The following is a 19,682-nucleotide window of genomic DNA, read 5'->3' on the forward strand; positions in this document are numbered from 1 at the left end:
CGTCTCGTCCCCTGTGAAACGGCCCCTTAAGAACCAGGAGGCAGCGAAAGACGGCCTTTATAAACTCTGAGGTTTTAGCTGCAGGATCACCTGCCTCCCTGCTGCTCCTCCCCTCTCGATTTAAGAACGCTTTGCCTCATTGTGATTCGATTACACTGCAAAAACACAAAATCTCACCAAGTACTCTCGATCTAGTTTCTAGATAGATAGATAGATAGATAGCATTTATTGTCACTGAACAGAATTCAACGAAATTTCCATTGCAGCTCCCGTGCAAAAGGTCAAATATATACAGTATAAATAAGCAAACACACAATAATAATAATAACAATAATAACAATATATACAACTAAATTAACTAAAGGCACTCAACCATGCCAAAGAAGTAGCAGCAGGTCCAATTATGGCAAAGTACAGATAATGTGACAGTGCAAAGTGCAGAACAATCTGGCTGTGTGGGGGGGGGGGAAGGGGGGGGGAGGAATATGTATGTGTGACTGCGAGGTTATGATATATGTTGGAGGGGGGGACGGCAGGGAGTAATGGCTCTGACGGCTGTGGGGAAGAAACTGTTTCTCAGTCTATTTGTTGTAGTCCGTATATTCCTATACCGCTTGCCTGATGGCAGCGGCACAAACAGTCTATGACCCGGGTGGCTGGAATCCATCGCTATGGATCCAGCTCTCTTCTTGACCCGGTCTGTGTAAATGGAGTCCAGGTCTGGGAGGGGGCATCCCACAATGCCTTGTGCTGTTCTCACCACCCGTGTCAGTTGTTTCCTCTCCAGTGCTGTGCAGCTACCATACCACACAGTCATGTTGAGGCAGAGGATGCTCTCGATCATCGCCCTGTAAAAGTTCACGAGCAGCTGTGAGGAAAGTCCAGCCCGTCTCAGTTTCCTGAGGAAGAAGAGCCTTTGTTGTGTTTTCTTCACCAGGTGGGAGGTGTTTGTGTTCCAGGAGAAGTCAGACGTGATGTGGAGGCCCAGGAACTTGATGTTGTCCACACGTTCCACCACTTCTCCATCTATGAGAAGGGGAGTGTGAGCCGACCTCCTGGACCTTCTGTAGTCCACAATGACCTCCTTGGTCTTCCCTGTGTTCAGCACCAAGTTGTTGGCTGAACACCACTGAGTAAGCTGCAGAATCTCCTCTCTGTAGTGGGTCTCGTTGTTGTCTGAAATGAGACCCACTACTGTTGTGTCGTCCGCGTACTTCACGACTGTGTTGGTGGGGTGGATGGCCACGCAGTCGTGTGTAAACAGGGTGAAGAGAGCTGGGCTGAGCACACAGCCCTGCGGCGTGCCTGTGTTGAGGACCAGTGGGGACGATGTTGAGCCACTTATTCTCACCACCTGATGCCTGTTGGTGAGGAAGTCTCTGATCCAGTGGCACAGTGAAGCGGGCAGCCCCACCTCGAGTAGCTTCAGCACCAGCTTGTCTGGAATGACGGTGTTAAATGCTGAGCTGAAGTCTACAAATAGCATCCTGACGTAGGTGTTGGGATGCTGCAGATGGGTCAGGGCTGTGTGCAGAGTGATGGAGACAGCATCCTCTGTTGACCTGTTCGCTCTGTAGGCGAACTGAAGGCTGTCCAGGTTTGTGGGGATGAAGTCTCTGATGTACCTCAGAAGAATCCTCTCAAAGCACTTCATGATCACTGGGGTCAGAGCGACGGGCCGGTAATCGTTCAGGCTGGTGATGGACCTCTTCTTCGGTACAGGGATGATGGTGGAAGACTTAAGGCACTCAGGAACCATGGCGAGCTGTAGGGACAGATTGAAAATGTCCAGAAACACTCCTGCCAGGTGGTCGGCGCAGGTTTTCAGCGTCTGGCCTGACACCTTGTCCGGTCCTGGAGCTTTGTGAGTGTTGATCCTCCTCAGGGTGGACGTCACCTGATGCTTCTGTAAGACGAGGGGCTGGTGCTGCTCTTCCAGTTGGGGTAGATGTACGGCTTCTCTGCTGCCCGCCGTGTCAAAGCGGGCAAAGAAACTGTTTAAGGTGTCAGGCAGGGTGGGGTCGCAGCTGGTTAGCTGAGTGCTGTGTTTGTAGTCTGTCATGGTTCTAATGCCTCTCCACATGCTTCAGGGGTTGTTGTTGATGAAATGTTCCTCAATCTTCTGTTTGTACTGGAGCTTGGCCTGCTTAATACCTTTTTTCAGTTCCGACCGGGCCCTGCTATAAGCCAACCTGTCTCCAGACCTGTAGGCAGCATCCCGGGCTTTCAGCAGGGCCCGTACTGTGCTGTCCAGCCATGGTTTCTGGTTTGGAAACACTTTTATGGTCTTAACAGGGAGGACAGTGTCGGTGCAGAACTGAACGTAGGACAGAACGGACGATGTGTATTCCTCCAAATCTGCACCGTCCCTGAACACACTCCAGTCTGTATGCTCAAAGCAGTTCTGAAGTGCAGAGGAGGCCTCCTCAGTCCAGACCTGAACTACTCTGATGGTCGGCTTAGTTCTGCAGGCCAGAGGCTTGTAGACAGGAATCAGCTCCACTGAGATGTGGTCAGACATGCCCAGATGTGGAGCTGCTACAGCCTTGTAGGCTCCGGGGATATTGCAGTAGACCTGGTCCAAAATGTTATTGTCTCTGGTGGGAAAGTTTATGGATTTGTGGAATTTTGGAAACACAGCCTTCAGTTCCACGTGATTAAAGTCCCCCGCCACAATCACGGCCGCCTCCGGGTTGGAGTTCATCTGCACGCTGATCAGGCAGTACAGCTCCTCTAATGCTAGCTTAGCATTAGCCCTCGGTGGTATGTAGTCTATTCTTGTGCAAATATCTTACTGCACTTAAAATAAGACAGAATTAATTTACAAGTAACTTTCCAGCAAAATATAAGAGTTTATTTTTAACAATTTCTTAATATTGATGAAAAAGTACTATTGTCACTGGCAAATTATTTCACTTATGATATTTTTCTAATGTTATAAGTGAAATAATCTTCCTCTGGAAGTAATTGATTTTCATCAAGTTAATTATTGACTTAAAACAAGTTCATATACCTAGCTGAAAAATTACTTGTAAGTTAGTTTTATCGTATTTAAACTGTACTATGATATTTGCACTAGAAACTGGACCAGAAATACTGGTGAGATTTAGTGTTTTTGCAGTGTATTTGCCGTCCTGTCATCCTCTTTGGATGGACGGGACTGAAACTCTTTTTGTTGTACGTCTGCACAATAACAATAAAATAATTTTTGATTCTGATTCTGAAAACAATCAAGCAAATATCCATTAAATATGTTGATCAATGCTCCAGTTATTATTAATTAAAGACAGCTCTGAACCGGTGGGAATGTAGCCTTGATTTAAAGAAACTTAGTTTTTCAGTTATTTTTGAAAAACTGAGTTTCAAAACTTTGAAAGAGCAGCGAAAAGGAGTTCTACAAACAACTCCTGTAGTCTGAATACGTTATTTGTCTCCTACAGATTTTTATCTGCATAAAATTTTTACTTCCACTTCACCATAATGAGCTACTTTGTGTTGGTCTAGCTAATAAAATCCATGTAATATGTGACTGTAACATAGCAAAACATGAAAATATGTGAGGCACCATTTGGTATACTTTCTTTATAAAAATCACAACATTTGGTTTCACAATAATAAGCAGATATGTAATTATTACTTACACAGATGAATATAAACATATATTATAACGGTCTGTTTAAGTCAGAATTTTCCTTGCATGCATCCCAGTAGACTAGAAAATCTTTTCCTCTGATGTTGTCTGACCCACTTTATGTCTCTGATTAGTCCAAATTGTGCCCAGATTTACTCTGAAGCTTTCTTAAGACTCCCAGCGAAAAGCTTAATTCTCTGTACTTCAATTCATGCTTTCTTTCTAGGAGAAAATTAGACCGTCTGTAGATTCAGGCACACAGCAGGAGGTTTTTATTTTATTAGAACAATAGGTTACACATGACTTCAAGGAGCAACAAAATGATGGAAGGAATGCAACAGTTAATGAGGATTACTGAGCCACTTGTGACTCTTTAAATTTATCCGGCTTTGTTCCAAACCCAAAACTTTAAAGTCACAGTATTAAGCTTTCTATTGTCTCCATATCATATGGCAAACTGCAGTCCTGTTTAAACCTCTTTTTAAACAATGTATGCATTCACGGCAAATCCTGCTCAGATGTGTGGCTCCTGTCATTCTGCTGAGCAATTTCTGACATCTGCAGAAATCTATCGATCTGCCGCTTCACTCTCCTGGTGTAGATAGTTCTCATTTTCACTGCTAAATGAGGCAGCATTACACTGCACAGCAAAGTTTTGTAAATGTTCTGCTAGAAAAAAAGCATTACAAAGTCATCTGTTCGCAAACCACTTATTACAAAAAGCTGAGATGGAAACTAATTTGAAAATAACAGCAAGAGTCTGGTGTAGTAGGGCATTTTAGATAAAACAGGAGGAGTAAATCTCCACCAAAACATCTTTTCTAGAAAAAGTCTTGGAAGTTGCTGAGTTTGAGAAGTAAAAGATTTTCTAGAAAAAAACTCAGAAATCTTTTAAATAATCTCAGAAAAAAACTAGAAATTTTCTGAGTTTCAAAAGCTGAAAATCTTTTAATCTTTTGAAAAACATGTCCACTTTTTAATTTTAAAGATTAATTTTAAAATTTCAGATTTTTTTTCTAGAATTCTTTTTGGTTAATCTGAAAATTTCAGATTTTTTTCTGGGACACTTTTGACTTTGCAAACGTAGAAATTTCAACGTATTTTTCTCGAAAATTTCTCAGCTTAATCTAACAGTTTATGATATTTTTCTGGCAAATCTTTTGACTTTAACAATTTTAGAATATTACTGTTGGTCTATGAGGAGGAATGGACTAAGATTTCAGTAAAGTAAAAGTTTCCAATAACATTTGACCAAAATCATAAGTCTAGAATATCATTCTAGCAAACATGTACTTTGGAAAAAAATATTTATCACATTATTGTGTCATGTAAAAAATAGAAATAAACTGGTCATCTTAACTGAAATAAAGTGTAAAGATTTCTTTGATCTAATGTCAGTCAATGAGAAAAACATTATTTTTGCAAAGTAAATCTCTGTTTTCAATTATACATTTGACATTACAGTATTAAAAGAGATTGCATTTTGGGAGATATGAGATATGTTGATTGTCATAGTTGTGATTTAAGAAATTGGTTGTTCAAATACCAAGGACATAGAAAAGAATTCACTTCTTTTTTTCTTTTTACAACATTCCTGTTTGAAAAAAATACAATAGATTGAGACCTTTAAACGTCGTGAATAAAAATTCTTAAAAAGTAGAAGTCATTCATTTATTCCTTTTTGTCAACCAATGGAGCTGAATGTCTAACTTTTTTTGTTAAAACAAACAAATGTACAATAACTAAATAATAATAAAATCAGCTATGATTTTGTGCGAAATTTATCTGCAGGGTATCAATCTGTTCAACAGAGGGCGCTGTGAGACGCTTAACGCCGTCAAGGAGCTCAGAAGGAGAGCAGCTCCAGTTTGATTGGAAGAAGTGGCACATCAACAAAAAAAGATGGCCGAAGTGATAGAGCTGCACAAATTAAAGGTTGGTATTGCCTTTAAATATGAATTTTATTTTTATTTGCTGTGTTTACTAGTGGAGAACAGCTGTTGGTTACCGAAAAATATCCCGGAGTTACGGCTAAATAATAGTTTTAAAGAGATAAACGGATCCTCCGGGGGCGAGGACTCCTACCGGCGTGTGTTCAATGAGCGGCAGCTAGCTCAGTTAGCCCGGCTGGAGACGAATAAATGTACAAGTACACTGATTTAAATTAATCAGTACTAAAGTACGCAACATTTTTCTTGGAGTCTAAACAATTAAACTCAGAGATAAACTTCAGTACTAATAAATATTCTGCCGATCTCGATCTGTTCATAAGAATAAACCTCCACGCATTTTCAAAAATACGCTCACATTTATTTAAAGTTGAAACCGCTTCAGAAATACCAAGTATCTATCTATCTATCTATCTATCTATCTATCTATCTATCTATCTATCTATCTATCTATCTATCTATAAAATTTCTGGCATATTTAAGAGTGTTTGTGATTCAAAATTTTAATTTTTGTGCAGATTTAGAAAGTTAACCATCATAGGAAAGGGTTTATATTGTTTAATATAAGGTTTGTTAGAATCAGAATATATTTTTATATTAGATGGCTCAAGGTAGAGTTTGTGCTCATATTTTACCAATTCATCTCAACCTGACTGTATTTCAAGCTTGCAAAGAAAACATATACTTAAACATTGTGTATCATAGTGTGCTTTTGGAATACAAGTATTTTTGATTAGTTATGGAGATTTTAAAACAGGCAAAAAAAATCTCTTCTATAACTTATTTACAGTGGATAAAAAAGACTTATTACCAGGTCAACATGAATAGTAATTTATTGGATGATGCTATTTTTGTAAGAGGGGTGGTTGTAAAAATAAGTTTATTTTCTACCCACTCCTTTGAACAATTAAATATACTTTACTACTGCTCTTCTTTTGCTTGCTTTTGTTTACAATTTATTTTTTTATATACAACTTTTTTTCTTTTATTAAACTACGAACAATAAAGACAAGGGGTAATGTAACGGGCTGTGTTTGTTTGTGCTGTGCAGCTTGCTGAACTGAGGCAGGAGTGTGAAGCCCGAGGTCTGGAGACCAAGGGGAACAAAGGAGACCTGATCGCCCGACTCCAGGCCTACCTGGAGGAGCACGGTGAGGCTCAGTGTGTTCACACACCTATATTTATCACCTGCAAAGGTGTTTACTGGGTTACCACTAGAAAACATGGCATTGCAATATTACTATTCAATTTTTCGAGGGGTGAGTTAAAGTAAATCTCTTGTGATGTAAGATTATATAAAACATTTTGTTTGTTACTCATAGAAAAATTAAGATTCACCTTAAGTAAGACAAGTTTACAACTCAAATGTAAGAGACACAACATCTACCAGATAAACAGTAGGAGTTACAACGTACTGCACAAATACTTATTTTAATTTGTGTTTCTTGTCTTCTATGGTATCTCATCACTAAAACTTGCTAATATTCCTGTTTTTCATGTTGGAAATGTCTTTCTTTCACATTTTGAACAACAGAAGAAGATGTGGACGTCGATGATGTGCTGGCTGACGATTCTGTGGTAAAAGAACTTCACTTCACATCTCATGCTACTGTGCTGTAACTTTGTTAAATATTAAGGTTCTGTTTTATTTTCAGGACTTTGGTAAAGTGGAGAGCTCCGACACCATAAAAGTGGACAATGGTTCTGAAGTGATTGAGAGTGAGCCGTAAGTGTTTCTTAAATCAGTTGGGAATTATTCTACTTTCCTTCTTTTTCCAAAGGTTCAAACAAAATGGTTTTTATTACCTTTGTCTTCTATGATGAAGAAATGTGTCGTTTTATTTGTAATATATTATTATTATTTTTTTATTAAAACTTTCTTGAAAATCTGCAAGTCCTTTATTAGTAATTCTAATTAATTTTTTTCAGGCCTGCTGAGAAGAAGGTGGTGAAAATAAGTCCTCCCTTATCTGCCAGTGAAGTACGTCTGACTTGTTTTCTCCTAAAGCAGATCAATAATTCCTTTTCTTTTTCTTTTTGAAATTAGACACTGCTTTTCTTCTTTCCCCTCTTTTCCATGAGTGAACATCTGCTGCTGATAGACTCTGTACAACCGACTAAATATTACAGTAGCATGGAAAAGTGCAGGTTTATAATATTTATGCAGAGCATCTGGAAAGTATTCACAGCGCTTCACTTTTTCCGTATTTTGTTACATTACAACCTAATTCTAAACTGCATTGAATTAATCAGAATTCTACAAACTAATTATGATCATGTGGAAACATTTTGTTGAATGTTACTGAACCTAAACAGTCTTATGAAATAAGGACTAAGATGACATATTCTCCTGATTGGCACTTCTAGTTGTATAATTTCCTGTAACGTTATTTCAGCTCGTTTGCATGTCACAGTGAAACTTTCAGTGAAAGACAGAAAACTAAATGTGTTTAACATCTACCTTTTTTGAGCAGAGACTACAGAAAAGAGCTGAGCGTTTCAACCTGCCAGCATCAGCCGAGAGCAAGAAGGCCTTACGTGCAGCAAGGTTGACCTCTAATTCACCTTGTTCTTCCTTTCTGTCATTTCTTTCACAAGACAAAATGTTGGGATCTTGAAAATTTTGAAATAAGTGGCAGGAACAAACAATTTCATCTCAGCTTATTGAGATTGTGTTGTTGCATTAAACAACTTGCTGAGCATCTAAATTGTCTAAAAGTCACAACATTGTTTGTATTTGTAAGGAAGGAAACTGTTGATCCTTTATGTCATGCTGAGTTTATTTTCCGCTGTTTTCCTGCAGGTTTGGAACGCCCTCCGATTCTTCCAGCCCCTCTCCAGGTACATCATCGTCCTCTCCAGAAGCCTAATGCATAGAAAACACTAAAACTGTTTCCTTTACTCAGGATTTGTTATATTTAAATCAAACTGAACTTTTTATGGTAGCAGGAGGACACCAGTGTTTCAGCCAGTAGAAGCAGAACAGCATCACCTTCAGTTCACCTCATCTTATTCATGTATTAGTTTACAGCAGATGTCAATAAGATAAACAAGTCAGAGAATCCCATTCCATCCAGTCTGATGCAATCTGATTACTGAAGAGATTTGCTTTGTTTCCATTTTTTAGTATTGATGTTTCATCTTCATAGATAATCTTGTTATGGTTGAAGTGTTGTGTGATATTGGGTGATTATTTCCCAGCCCCTTTTAAACATTCCCTCCAATCAATGTTTTCTATAAAACTGGAAAAGCGGCTGATGTTGAGTCTCTTGATTGATTTAGTGAAAGTTTTAATGAACCTCTTTGTCTCATTTTCACTTTCCTGACTCTCATGAATGGAGGCAAATGATTATTTTCTTTCTTGTTCTTATCTTGTGAACAGGCGTTGTGGCAAACAGCAAAGCTGGCGTGAGTTTTTCAGAAATTACTCTTTCTTTTTCTCTTTCTTTTTTTATTATTTCTTTTTTCCTTTCTCTTTCTTACCTTACTTCTTTCACCCTTTCTTTTATTTTTTTCTTTATTTCTTGCTCTTTTTTTCCTTATTTTACTTTTTTAATTTCCTTCCATTATTTTTCATCTCTTTTTCTCTCTTCCTTCCATTCTTTCTTTCTTGGCCTGTCTTTCTTTCTCTCCCTCCTTTCCTCCAGCTGATGCCGTTTGTCTGACGGGTTTGTGTGTTTGTTTCAGGTCAACGTTGACGCCCTGAAGAAACGAGCGGAAAGATTCGGCATGAACGTCTCATCAGTCTCACAGAAGGTGACAAACTTTGTTCCTAAACTTATTTACTTCCAAAATTCTCTGGGTTTGGCATTTACAGCGGATCTGAAAGTTTACACACCTCTGTCCAATGTGGCATTAATCCGTGATCGTTTAAGTGAATCTGTTGGATAATATTACATCGAAAATGTAAACAAAAAAAACCTTTAATAACTGGATTATCTCACTGTTTTACTCATTCACAACATTCAGTCTTCTTGGGTTTTGCATCTTTTCGTTGTTTTTATTCAGATTGTGGAAGATGAAAAGCTGAAAAAGAGAAAGGAGAGGTTTGGGATCTTAACAAGCGCTCCGTCGGTTGGAGGAGACGACGTCGAGGTAACGTCCATGTTTCACTCATCATTAAAAACCACTAATTCAGCTGCTTCATAATGCCTCTGCTTGTTTGCTTTTTCTCTGCAGGCGAAGAAAATGAAACGTGCGGAAAGATTCGGAAAAGTTTAAAAAGATTTTTGTTTTTGTAGTGGATTTTTTTTGTTGTTGTGGTTTTTTAAGGCTGTTCAACAGATTTTTGGGGATAAAATAATCAGTAACTGGATTTTTGTTCATCAAAAGTACACTTAAATAAAGGATCATATCTGAGGGTTAGATTCTGGACTGTTTTCCTGGGAGCCTAGAAGCTCCATATTTATCTGTTTCTACTTCTTATGAAAACTTAGAGGAACAGACTAACTTCCTGCCGTTCTTTTTCAAAATTAGCTTCAATAATGATGCAGCAATAAATATTTTATTTCCTGCAGCTACATAATACCCCAATAATAAACAATCCTGCTGCCTAGAAACCTGGATATTGACAGGAGATATATCAAGCATTTACTGTGCAGCCTTGGCTCTGTTAAAAGTCGATTTCTGTCTGTTTGATGTAAATTAAGGTGTTGAATTTATGACATCAATGTAGCTGAATTACAACTTAAATCAAAACAGACGTTCAAATGTTTTTTTGTTTGTTTTTGTTTTGTTCATTGCTGGAAAAACTTCACTTTTCTATTTGTTTATCAAACCAGATATTTCCTTGAACTTTTTTATTTGAATTTATTTGTACTTTTGATTCAACACACAGCCTTTTAATTCGTTGTTATCCTTTTGAGGGATACCATCAAAATACTGCTTCAGGTTATCTGTCCATTTTATAACGTTTTGAAATTTAAAATAAATTGTTTTCAATTTTTTGACTCCTGTCTGTCATGTTTCTTGTTTTTTCTGTATGAATTGCTAAATACTGATAAAATTGCCATTTAGATTTATGAAGTACCAGGTTTCTTCTGCCCTACTTAAATGTTTCAAATCAACAAAATTAATTTGAATAATTTAAAAATGATCTGAAACATTTGCATGAAACCTTATTGATGTTACTCTGAAACACTAATTGCCTGTTTTTTATGATGAGTTGCTGATGCTCTCTTGGAGCAAATTTGACGGTTTTGACACGGTTCTGTGTTTTATCCATGCAGAAATCCTACTGGGGTTTATTGAAGTTCCAAAACATTAAAAAATATTTATTTTTAGGCTGAGAAAGAACAGGAAACTGAACAAAATAAAATGTGATCGATGTTGTTAACCCTTGACTTATCAAGATGATAAATTATATTTTAAAATAGGCCCAGGATGAAAATCATTTGCAAACTGTATTTACTCTATCTTAATTTGATATTTAAATGTTTTGATGATATAAATGATTTTTGAAGAAACATTTTGGAAATCAACTACTTTTATAGCACTGCATTTTAAATTTTAAATGCAGCAAGAGATGTAAATAGGTCCCACAGTGGGGAAATTCTGGTGTACCAGCATTAAGGTTAAGGTAAATGGAAGCATGCATATTCATACAAACATAAACAAATCTAACAGACTACAAGAAACAAGAGACGTAACTAACAGATTTGTAAATTGCATCAAACTTTTAAGTACTTTTAACAAGATAAATATGCATATATGCATATTTACACAGCTGGACATTAAATAAAGACGCACCTTTAAATTAAGCACATAATGCTTTTGTTGTATATTTTAGCCAGAATCTTGAGTGTTTCTGTGCCGTGTTTTTGTGCTTAGCTGGAATGTAACTGAGTTTTGGAGACACCTGCTGTTCGTCCGCGGAAATGCACCGCTCCCTGGTGTGTGACGTATGTTCCTGTGACGCGAAGAAATTTTAAACTCTCGTCCTTCTCAGTGATGGCGGCTTCGTTTCGTTCGCTCCCTTCAAGCTGTAACAACAAATGGTACTACTCCCGACAGCAGATCGACAACAGCCCGTCTCGGCAAGCTGGACTTGATCCCGACAAGGAGCTGTCCTACCGACAACAGGCAGCGAACCTCCTCCAGGACATGGGGCAGCGGCTCAATGTGTATCTTTTGTCGTGGTGCGTCGCACGTAGCGAACATTAGCATTAGCTCGTCGGCTAGCAAAGTTTAGCTTCTCTCGAAGCCGGCTCGACCGAGAGCGTGGTCGCTTTATGTTGTTGTTGTGGTTTGGACGAGGCCTTGTAGTTTTTTTTTAAGTATATTAATAGCTGTTTAGCGCATTTGTTGCTGATTTTAGTTGATTATGGCTTGTTTATTCTCTCCGACGGCAGCCGTACATGCTAACCGCAGCCGACAAGGCCTCTGTGGTTCACAGGCCTTATAAACGTTAGCATTAGCTTTGTCTGTTTAGTGAAACTGTTTAGGACGGAAAACAACGGAGCCAAGCTGCTTAATCTAACTGTAACCATCATATTTAGAGTGTCCCAAACAACGTAGTAGTTATCTAAAGGCATCATTTAGTGTATTGTTTATATAAAATGCTTCTTCCGGCAACTCACTAATGTTTACAGTGCCCATAAAAAGTAATCACCTCCTTGGATGTTTACCTCTTTATTCCGTTGCAAATCAGTCATGATCAACAACATTTTTTGTCATAAGAATGCAAACCCCTTTAATGTCAAAGTGGAAACTGATTTATATAACATAAATATGCAACATAGAAGAGGTGATTCGTCTTCTTCAAAGTGACTGACCTAATTCAGCAGAGGCCCATCCACTTGGTGCCAGTAGTGTCTCAGTCAGTGGAATGGAGATCATCTGAGTGTAGTGACTGTGTTTCAGATGGTTGTAGTATAAATTCATAGGGGAATCCTTTGACCCAATAAAGAAAAACAGGCTGATGGTAGTGAACCTAAAGAGAGGCTGACATGGTGTTGATTTTTATTGCTTCTGTGTTTTTTTCTGTTGTCCTTAACCGTCCTGCGTCAGATCCCAACTAACTATTAATACAGCTATTGTGTACATGCATCGGTTCTACATGGTCCAATCATTTACAAGGTTTCACAGAAATGTAAGTACTGGTTTTCTTTTCGCTCTTGCCGGCTTTTAATTGGACGTTGACGAGCCTAAGAGTCGTTCCTGTCCTTCAGGTCATCGCTCCGGCCGCTCTTTTCCTCGCCGCAAAGGTTGAGGAGCAGCCCCGAAAGTTGGAACACGTAATCAAGGTGGCGCATGCATGTCTAAACCCTCAGGACCCCTCGCCGGACGTCCGCAGCGATGTAAGTATTGGGTGTCCATGCAGTGAATCTGTACCACCACAAAACGGAGTTTATGAAGATATTTGATGCATTTCCACGCCAAAAGCCTTTTTCCCCTTGTTACCGTAATTTCCGGACTATAAGACAACTTTTTTCACACATTTTGAAAACTGAGATGTGTTGTTTACCAACGGGTTTTGAAAAGCTGGACTACTGCGTTATAAAGAAGACAGTGCCAACTCAAGATTGGCACTAAATAATAGAAAAGACAAAGGAAATCAAAGCCAATCTATTTGACTCTGACATCCAGAGTAGGAAGGGAAGAGGAAGCATTTGCTATATTTCTACTCTAATAGTCCAGAAATTACGGAAAGTGTGTCGAGGCCTTTGGCAATAACACATTTTGCTAAATAATAAACTGTAGTAGAAGTTATGGCGATAAATGATAATATTGTTGTTTTGAGACAATTTTCAAGTAACTTAATGGAAATAACAAATAAAAATGCCATAATGGCAAGAACATATTTTCAAAGATCCATAAACTTTAAATTCTAATAAACGTTTAACAGAATTATAAGCCATTTTTAATATCTAAAATAAGTAAATAAAATAGAAACATCAAATAAAATGAATTATTAATGTCTAGTTGAGACCAAAACACCAGAATGAAAACTTTTATCATCCAGTTTTTGGTAGAAACAGACGAGAGAAAAACGACGAATCACTCAAATGGAAGTTGAGCTAATTTTAATTTTGCTTATTATTGCACAATAAGCAATAAATAGGTTTATTGCTTATTGTGACAGGCCTAAATGTGACCACAAACGGAAGGAATGGGACAAGAAGCTATTTTTTTTCTTTTTATAATTTCAACCACTTCATTTTGCAGTTTCTGACTTTTTATGGTTCTTATGTCTAATGCCTCCAAAAGACATTTTTGTTTTTCAATTTGCCTTCTGCCTTCCAAAACCAGGGGTTGTACGTGTGAACTTTTGTTTTTATTCGGTTTTAGAAGATTGGGCATTGTTGCGTCGGATAACAGTTCTGTGGCTTGATATGTGGGTTGAGAGAGAAGTGTCAGTTGTCCAGGTATTGTGATGTCTAGCAGTTGTAAAACAAGAGCATTTGGTTATGCTCTGTGGTGTTAATTGTGTGGTCTGCAAGGCGTCCTCAGCATAACGGGAAAGACGGGTTCTGCGACAGAAGGGGAATCCTTTTCTTTTTCTTATTGCCAGATCCTCAATTTAACTTAAAGGACAGCCTTTCAGACCAACAGGCGAACATTTAAAAACCACAGAGCATGTTCTGTAGCTCTTGTTTGACAACGCTTAGAGGCCTCCCAGTGAGTAACGTGCCTGTCCTCTCAACCTCAGGCTTACCTGCAACAAGCCCAAGACCTGGTCATTCTTGAGAGCATAATTCTCCAGACCCTGGGTAAGTTTAGAAGGAAAAAAAAAACTGGGTCCCTTTTGTTTCCCTTCCAGAAACTTGTGTAGCTTGTAAAGCTAACCGGCTTTTAACTTTTGTTCACAGAAATGCCAAATGTGGTTATCAGCATTGGAAAGTTTCACCAGATCACTGTTAAATGACTTAAACCAGCTCTTTATTTCTCTCATTGTCACATGGAAAGCTGTTTTTTTTCCTCACACTTACTGTAAATTTCAGCTTTGAGTTTGGATTAATAAAACCAATTTTCTGATTTTTCAGGGACTTTAATGTTACGTTTCCCGTGGCAACTGGATTTAATGAAGCCTAAGCGGTTCATATGTTCATGCTGATATTCTGTGTTCAGTTTTCTAAAGTCTGCTGCTTTTCTTGTCCCCTTTTCATTCCAGCGTTTGAGATCACAATTGATCATCCTCACACTCATGTGGTGAAATGCACCCAGCTGGTCAGAGGTGAGCATCGCACCTGAACGCCTACATGCTGGCAGGAGAACATAGTTACTGCTCAAGCTTATTCTTCAGGCTCTTAAGTATATTTTGTTCTGGTTTTCCAGCCAGTAAGGATCTGGCCCAAACATCTTACTTCATGGCCACCAACAGGTATACGCCCAGTTAACGTTGTTTTAGGAAGACAGTGTACATCTGTTCCATGTTGTTTGACTTTCAGTCTGTTTTTAACCAAAATTTTAATCTTCTGATTTCTTTCTCTTTTTTTTGTCCCCCTGCTGTATTTTTAATGCGATCCAGCCTGCATTTGACCACGTTCTGCCTGCAGTATAGTCCACCTGTTGTCGCCTGCGTCTGCATCCATCTGGCCTGCAAGTGGTCCAACTGGGAAATCCCCGTCTCTACGGACGGGAAACACTGGTGGGAGTATGTGGATCCCACAGTCACCCTGGAGCTGTTAGACGGTACGTCTTGGATTTTATCCTGTCGCTCTGCTTAAGGTGACATAATGGTCCAGATTTAGCTTAAAGATAAACAAATGTTACTTTCTGTCCCTGAAGTGGCTTTTATGGAAACCCACCATGAAATTAAGGAACGCTCAACATAAAGTCTTAATTACACGTTTTAAACTCGTATATATGATCTTTATGTCATAATTAAGACAATAAAATGAGTTTTAAAGTGATTAAAAGAATAAAAATTGTAATTTACGAGTTGTATAAATTTTAAAATTTTTAAGTTGTAGTTACGAGTTTTAAAATTGTAATTGTGAGTTTTAAACATAATTACAACTTTTAAAGTTATAATTCTGAGAATTAAAGTTATAATTATTAAAGTCAATTAGAATAAAAAGATATAATTACGTTTCTTGAAGGCATATTTAGAAGTTTTAGAATCAACACCAGAATTAATTTTGTTTGAGTTTTAAAACCATAGATATGAAAATAAATGTTGTATGTTTGAGTTTTAAAGTCATTAACTTTTAATGACAAAATTAAAAGAAAAAAGGTTTTGATTACTTAAAGTCATAACTGTGGGCTTTGAAGTAATAATTACAAGTTCTATGTGTAGAGCCTATACAGTTTAAAATTAAAACTTTTAAAACTGACATTTACAACTTATAAGAATAAAAATCATAATTATGAGTTCTGAAGTCATGATTACAAAAATTAAAGCTGTATTTACTTGTTTTAAACTTGTAATTATAAGTTTTATAGTCATAATTACAAGTTTTGTGTGTAGCGCCTGTGTCTTTTGTAATTACTACTTCCTGTTGGCCTTTTCTTTATTTTTCTTTCATGGCAGAAATGGGCTTCCATAATCTTTTGAGCAATTTCTGAACTTTTAAATATTTTTGCAGAACTCACCCACGAGTTTCTTCAGATCCTGGAGAAAACGCCCAGTCGGCTCAAGCGAATTCGAAACTGGAAGGTGCGTTCATCTTTTAACAAAAACAGATTTTTGTCGTTATTTGGGATGCTAACATTTGGTTTATGGTTTTCTAATATTTTTCCGTCTCTTCTCCTCTCCCAGGCTGGAGGTCAAACTCCAAAAGCCAAGCCAAAGGTGCAGGAGGACGGAGACCAAAGAGACACCATGATCAGCATGATCTCCATGGTGTCATCAGAAAGCACCGTGGCGGGCCTGATGAGCCTGTCGGCGCCGCCATCTGGTTCCTCTTCCTCCTCGGGAGGCGACAAGGAGCGGGCAGTGCCGGGCAGCGCCGCCACGTGGAGCGGAAAGGGCGCGGTCAGCGGCGAGCAACCGCCAGCCAACCACGAGGTCCACGCCCCGGCCAAGGTGTCGCTGAGCGAATACCGGGCCAAGAACGCCGACGTCCTGGCTGCCCAGAAGAGGAAGCTGGAGAACATGGAGGCCAGCGTGAAGAGGGACTACGCCAACCAAGCGCAGGCTCTCATTGGCCAGCAGAAGAAGCATCATCACCACCAGCAGTCCAGCTCCTCCTCGGCCTCCGACGTGTCCAACCCCTCGCCCATCATCCTCAAAATCCCTGTGGACAGGGAGCGGCCCGACAAACATTTGAAAATGCGTTTCCCGATGCCCGCAGGCGGTGGCGGTGGCCACGGCGACCGGGGTCAGGATCCGGACATTAAAGTGAAAATACGGGTGCCGGAGAAGCCGAGGGGGGGTTCGGGAGAGGAGGGCAAAAGCCGGGAGAAGCACAGGGAGCGCTCCAACCACCACCACCATCATCAGCAGCATCATCATCATCAGCAGCACCACCACCATTCCTCCTCCAGCAGCGCCTCGTTGTCCTCCTCACACAAACACTCGTCCAGCTCCGGCGGCTCGCTGGGCAGCAGCAAAAAAGTCCCGAGCGACTCGTCCAGGTCCAGTTCCTCGTCTTCGTCCAGCTCCCGAAAGAGGACACATTCCCAGGACCCGCACGCCGCCTCCACCGCCAAGGTCAGCAAGACCTCCAGGAACGCCTACCAGCTGCCCTCCCTGTCTTCCGGACAAACCCTGAGTTCGGACGTCCTGCCGCCGCTGGGCCTCTCCCACCACCAGGGGCTATTCTCACACTCCAAAGGGGACAAGATGGACACTAACGGGCACGGTGCGGCGGGCGGCGCTCAGTCCAACGAGTACCAGGACACTTTTGAGATGCTGAACTCGCTGCTGAGCGCGCAGGGCGTGCAGCCGTCGCAGCCGTCCATGTACGACTACCGACCCCAGTACGCGGACTACCGGTTCCCCGGCGGCTCCAGGGGGGCCAACCCCAGACCGCCGCCTCTGCCCTCAGAACCGCCCCCCCCTCTGCCGCCACTACCCAAATGATCCTCCGGTCATTTATGTAGATTTTACTTGAAATCACAAGCGTCCATCTTATGTAAAGTGTTGTAAAAAAAAAAAAAAAAAAAACTAAATTAGCTTTTTTTATTAAATTCACCCAACTTTTTTTGTTTTTTATGTGAGTTTCTATGACGGGGTATTAGGGCCACGCTAAGAAAATAAATACAATTACAAGAACAAAGTCTAAATAAAGCAAGAATAGTCAAATTACAAGAATAAAGTTTAAATAATGTAGGAAGAAGGTTGTAGGAGAATAAAATCAATTTTATGACTTTTTCTTGTAATACTGACTTTATTGCAAAGTACTATGACTATTATATAATTAATTTTTTGTCGTATTATTGCATCATACGACTTATTTTGTAAAACTGACCTTTCCTGAATATTTCAACTTTTTTCTCAGTTTTGTGACTTTCTTTTTATATTGACTTTTCTCAAAATATGATTTTACTCTTATAACTTTATTCTCCTGACTTTATGACCATATTTTCATAATTTCATGAATTTATTCTCGTAATTGTATTTTTCCTTAGCGTGGTCCTGACACTCCTCCGTATGTTTCAGGGTGACAGCAGAGAAATGTAATAATGTGGTTAGAAGTTTCACATAATGAATCTTAAAGCCTCGCAAAGAACAAAAGATTTTCTTCTTCTGCTCAATTCTAAGGAAATGTGACAATGGGGATTTATGTTAATGAAATTCAAACTGCCATCAGATATCTTTTAGCCCCTTTTTGTACTGTTTTTATAGTATGTTATTTATTGAGTGCTTTTTAAAAAAACATTGTCGACCTTTAAGGTTCCCTCCTTTCTGTCTGCACAGGGAGAGATGATTTCATCAAGACTGTACAGTTTGAGAGTGCATGTCAAAAAAGCCATGTTTTTACATATTTTCTTTTTAATTTACTTTTTATGTTCCAAGGTAAAAAAGAAAAAAAACCTCCTGCCTCCATAATTAGTGGCTGTTTTATTTGGGTTACTTGTATGAAGATTGTATTGTGGAATCTTTCTCTCTATTTTGTTACTGAAAATTACAGAAAAAAAAGAAATGTAAAGTAATGAAGCTTGTACTCCTTTAGATTTTTAGTGTTGCAGTCATTGTTTTAAATGGTTGTAAAATGTTCATATTCAGTTACACTAGCTTCATGCAGTTGGAAAGGTTTAATCATATCTACCCAGTACAGTGGTGATGAAGGACAGACATGTAATCTCACCTTTGATGGTTCTGATTTAGGATGTTTAATTGTATAATCTGTTCTGTTTTAATCATGTTAAAATTGGCTTTACTCATGCAACTGTTTTTCATACTTAGCTTTTTTATTTTTATTAATCCATCCAAAAATGACCACTCTTTAAAAAGTTTTTGCACGTCCTCTATAATTACAGTACCTCCATCCCAGTCTTGAACATGTAGTCCCATAAAAATGTTTAAATTTTATGCTTGAGCAAATTAGCAAATGTTCTATTTGTTGGCTGTACATTTCATACACATAAAGCTTTATATAGGTTTGATTGTGTAATATTACTGCTCTTAACCTGCTCCCTTTTTGTTTTTAATCAGTTTTTATGTAAAAAAAAAAATGCTTCAAGCAGATTATGGTAATGCAGTTCAGCAAATCAGCCATATAATTGTATTTAATTCCCTTCATAATGATAAATATGTCAGAAAAGAGGCTTTCTTTTCTTTAGGCTTTTAGTTGTAACAGGGAAATGGTGAATGCACTGAATATTTATCTTTGTAGGTGAGCCTACAATGAAATTGACAAAGTGTTACATGTATAATGGTAAACCTATTAGAGTAGATTTCCAAAACAAATTATCTAATTGGGACAAATGTTTCAGTTGAAGTATTAACATGCTGTGAGAAAATGACTCATTTTTATACTAAGACCATATATATAAGGTGAATGGAAGACACTCATGCAACCTAACAATGCAAAAATCACATTTACAATAGTTTCATGTTTCATTTCTTGGTGTTTTTATTGACACTCAGGTCTGGAAATAAAGAAATTGGATTTTTTTTCTTTTCATTTAATAAGTTATATGTGAACAATGTTTTTTGATAAAATGTGGTTGCTTTATTCCGGAAGTCAATAAATATTTTAAGAAAAAGGGAT

At 38.6% G+C, this 19,682-nt stretch overlaps 2 protein-coding genes across 3 annotated transcripts; both read left to right on the forward strand.

The window, feature by feature from the left end:
- Positions 1–5,458: 5,458 nt before the first annotated feature.
- Positions 5,459–10,529, forward strand: sarnp (SAP domain containing ribonucleoprotein). The gene is made up of 11 exons (XM_014991884.2): positions 5,459–5,566; positions 6,632–6,731; positions 7,115–7,158; positions 7,236–7,306; positions 7,510–7,561; positions 8,055–8,128; positions 8,384–8,421; positions 8,963–8,988; positions 9,268–9,336; positions 9,589–9,675; positions 9,760–10,529. Exons 1-11 carry the CDS (start codon positions 5,534–5,536, stop codon positions 9,799–9,801), a joined length of 636 nt encoding a protein of 211 aa, XP_014847370.1. The 5' UTR covers positions 5,459–5,533; the 3' UTR covers positions 9,802–10,529.
- Positions 10,530–11,497: 968 nt separating this feature from the next.
- ccnt1 (cyclin T1) lies at positions 11,498–19,681 on the forward strand. Of its 2 annotated transcripts, XM_014991885.2 has the most exons (9): positions 11,498–11,702; positions 12,589–12,670; positions 12,750–12,878; positions 14,231–14,291; positions 14,693–14,755; positions 14,857–14,902; positions 15,050–15,213; positions 16,110–16,180; positions 16,283–19,681. In XM_014991885.2, the coding sequence occupies exons 1-9, from the start codon at positions 11,530–11,532 to the stop codon at positions 17,546–17,548; spliced, it is 2,055 nt and encodes a 684-aa protein (XP_014847371.2). In that variant the 5' UTR covers positions 11,498–11,529; the 3' UTR covers positions 17,549–19,681. The 2 variants fall into 2 exon arrangements, with proteins under 2 accessions (XP_014847371.2, XP_087863213.1); XM_088007087.1 differs by lacking the exons at positions 11,498–11,702; positions 14,231–14,291.
- The last annotated feature ends 1 nt before the right edge of the window (position 19,682 follows it).

Source organism: Poecilia mexicana, unplaced genomic scaffold, assembly GCF_051168715.1.
Source record: "Poecilia mexicana isolate PSO_F unplaced genomic scaffold, ASM5116871v1 scaffold_7, whole genome shotgun sequence".
Taxonomy (NCBI): Eukaryota; Metazoa; Chordata; class Actinopteri; order Cyprinodontiformes; family Poeciliidae; genus Poecilia; species Poecilia mexicana.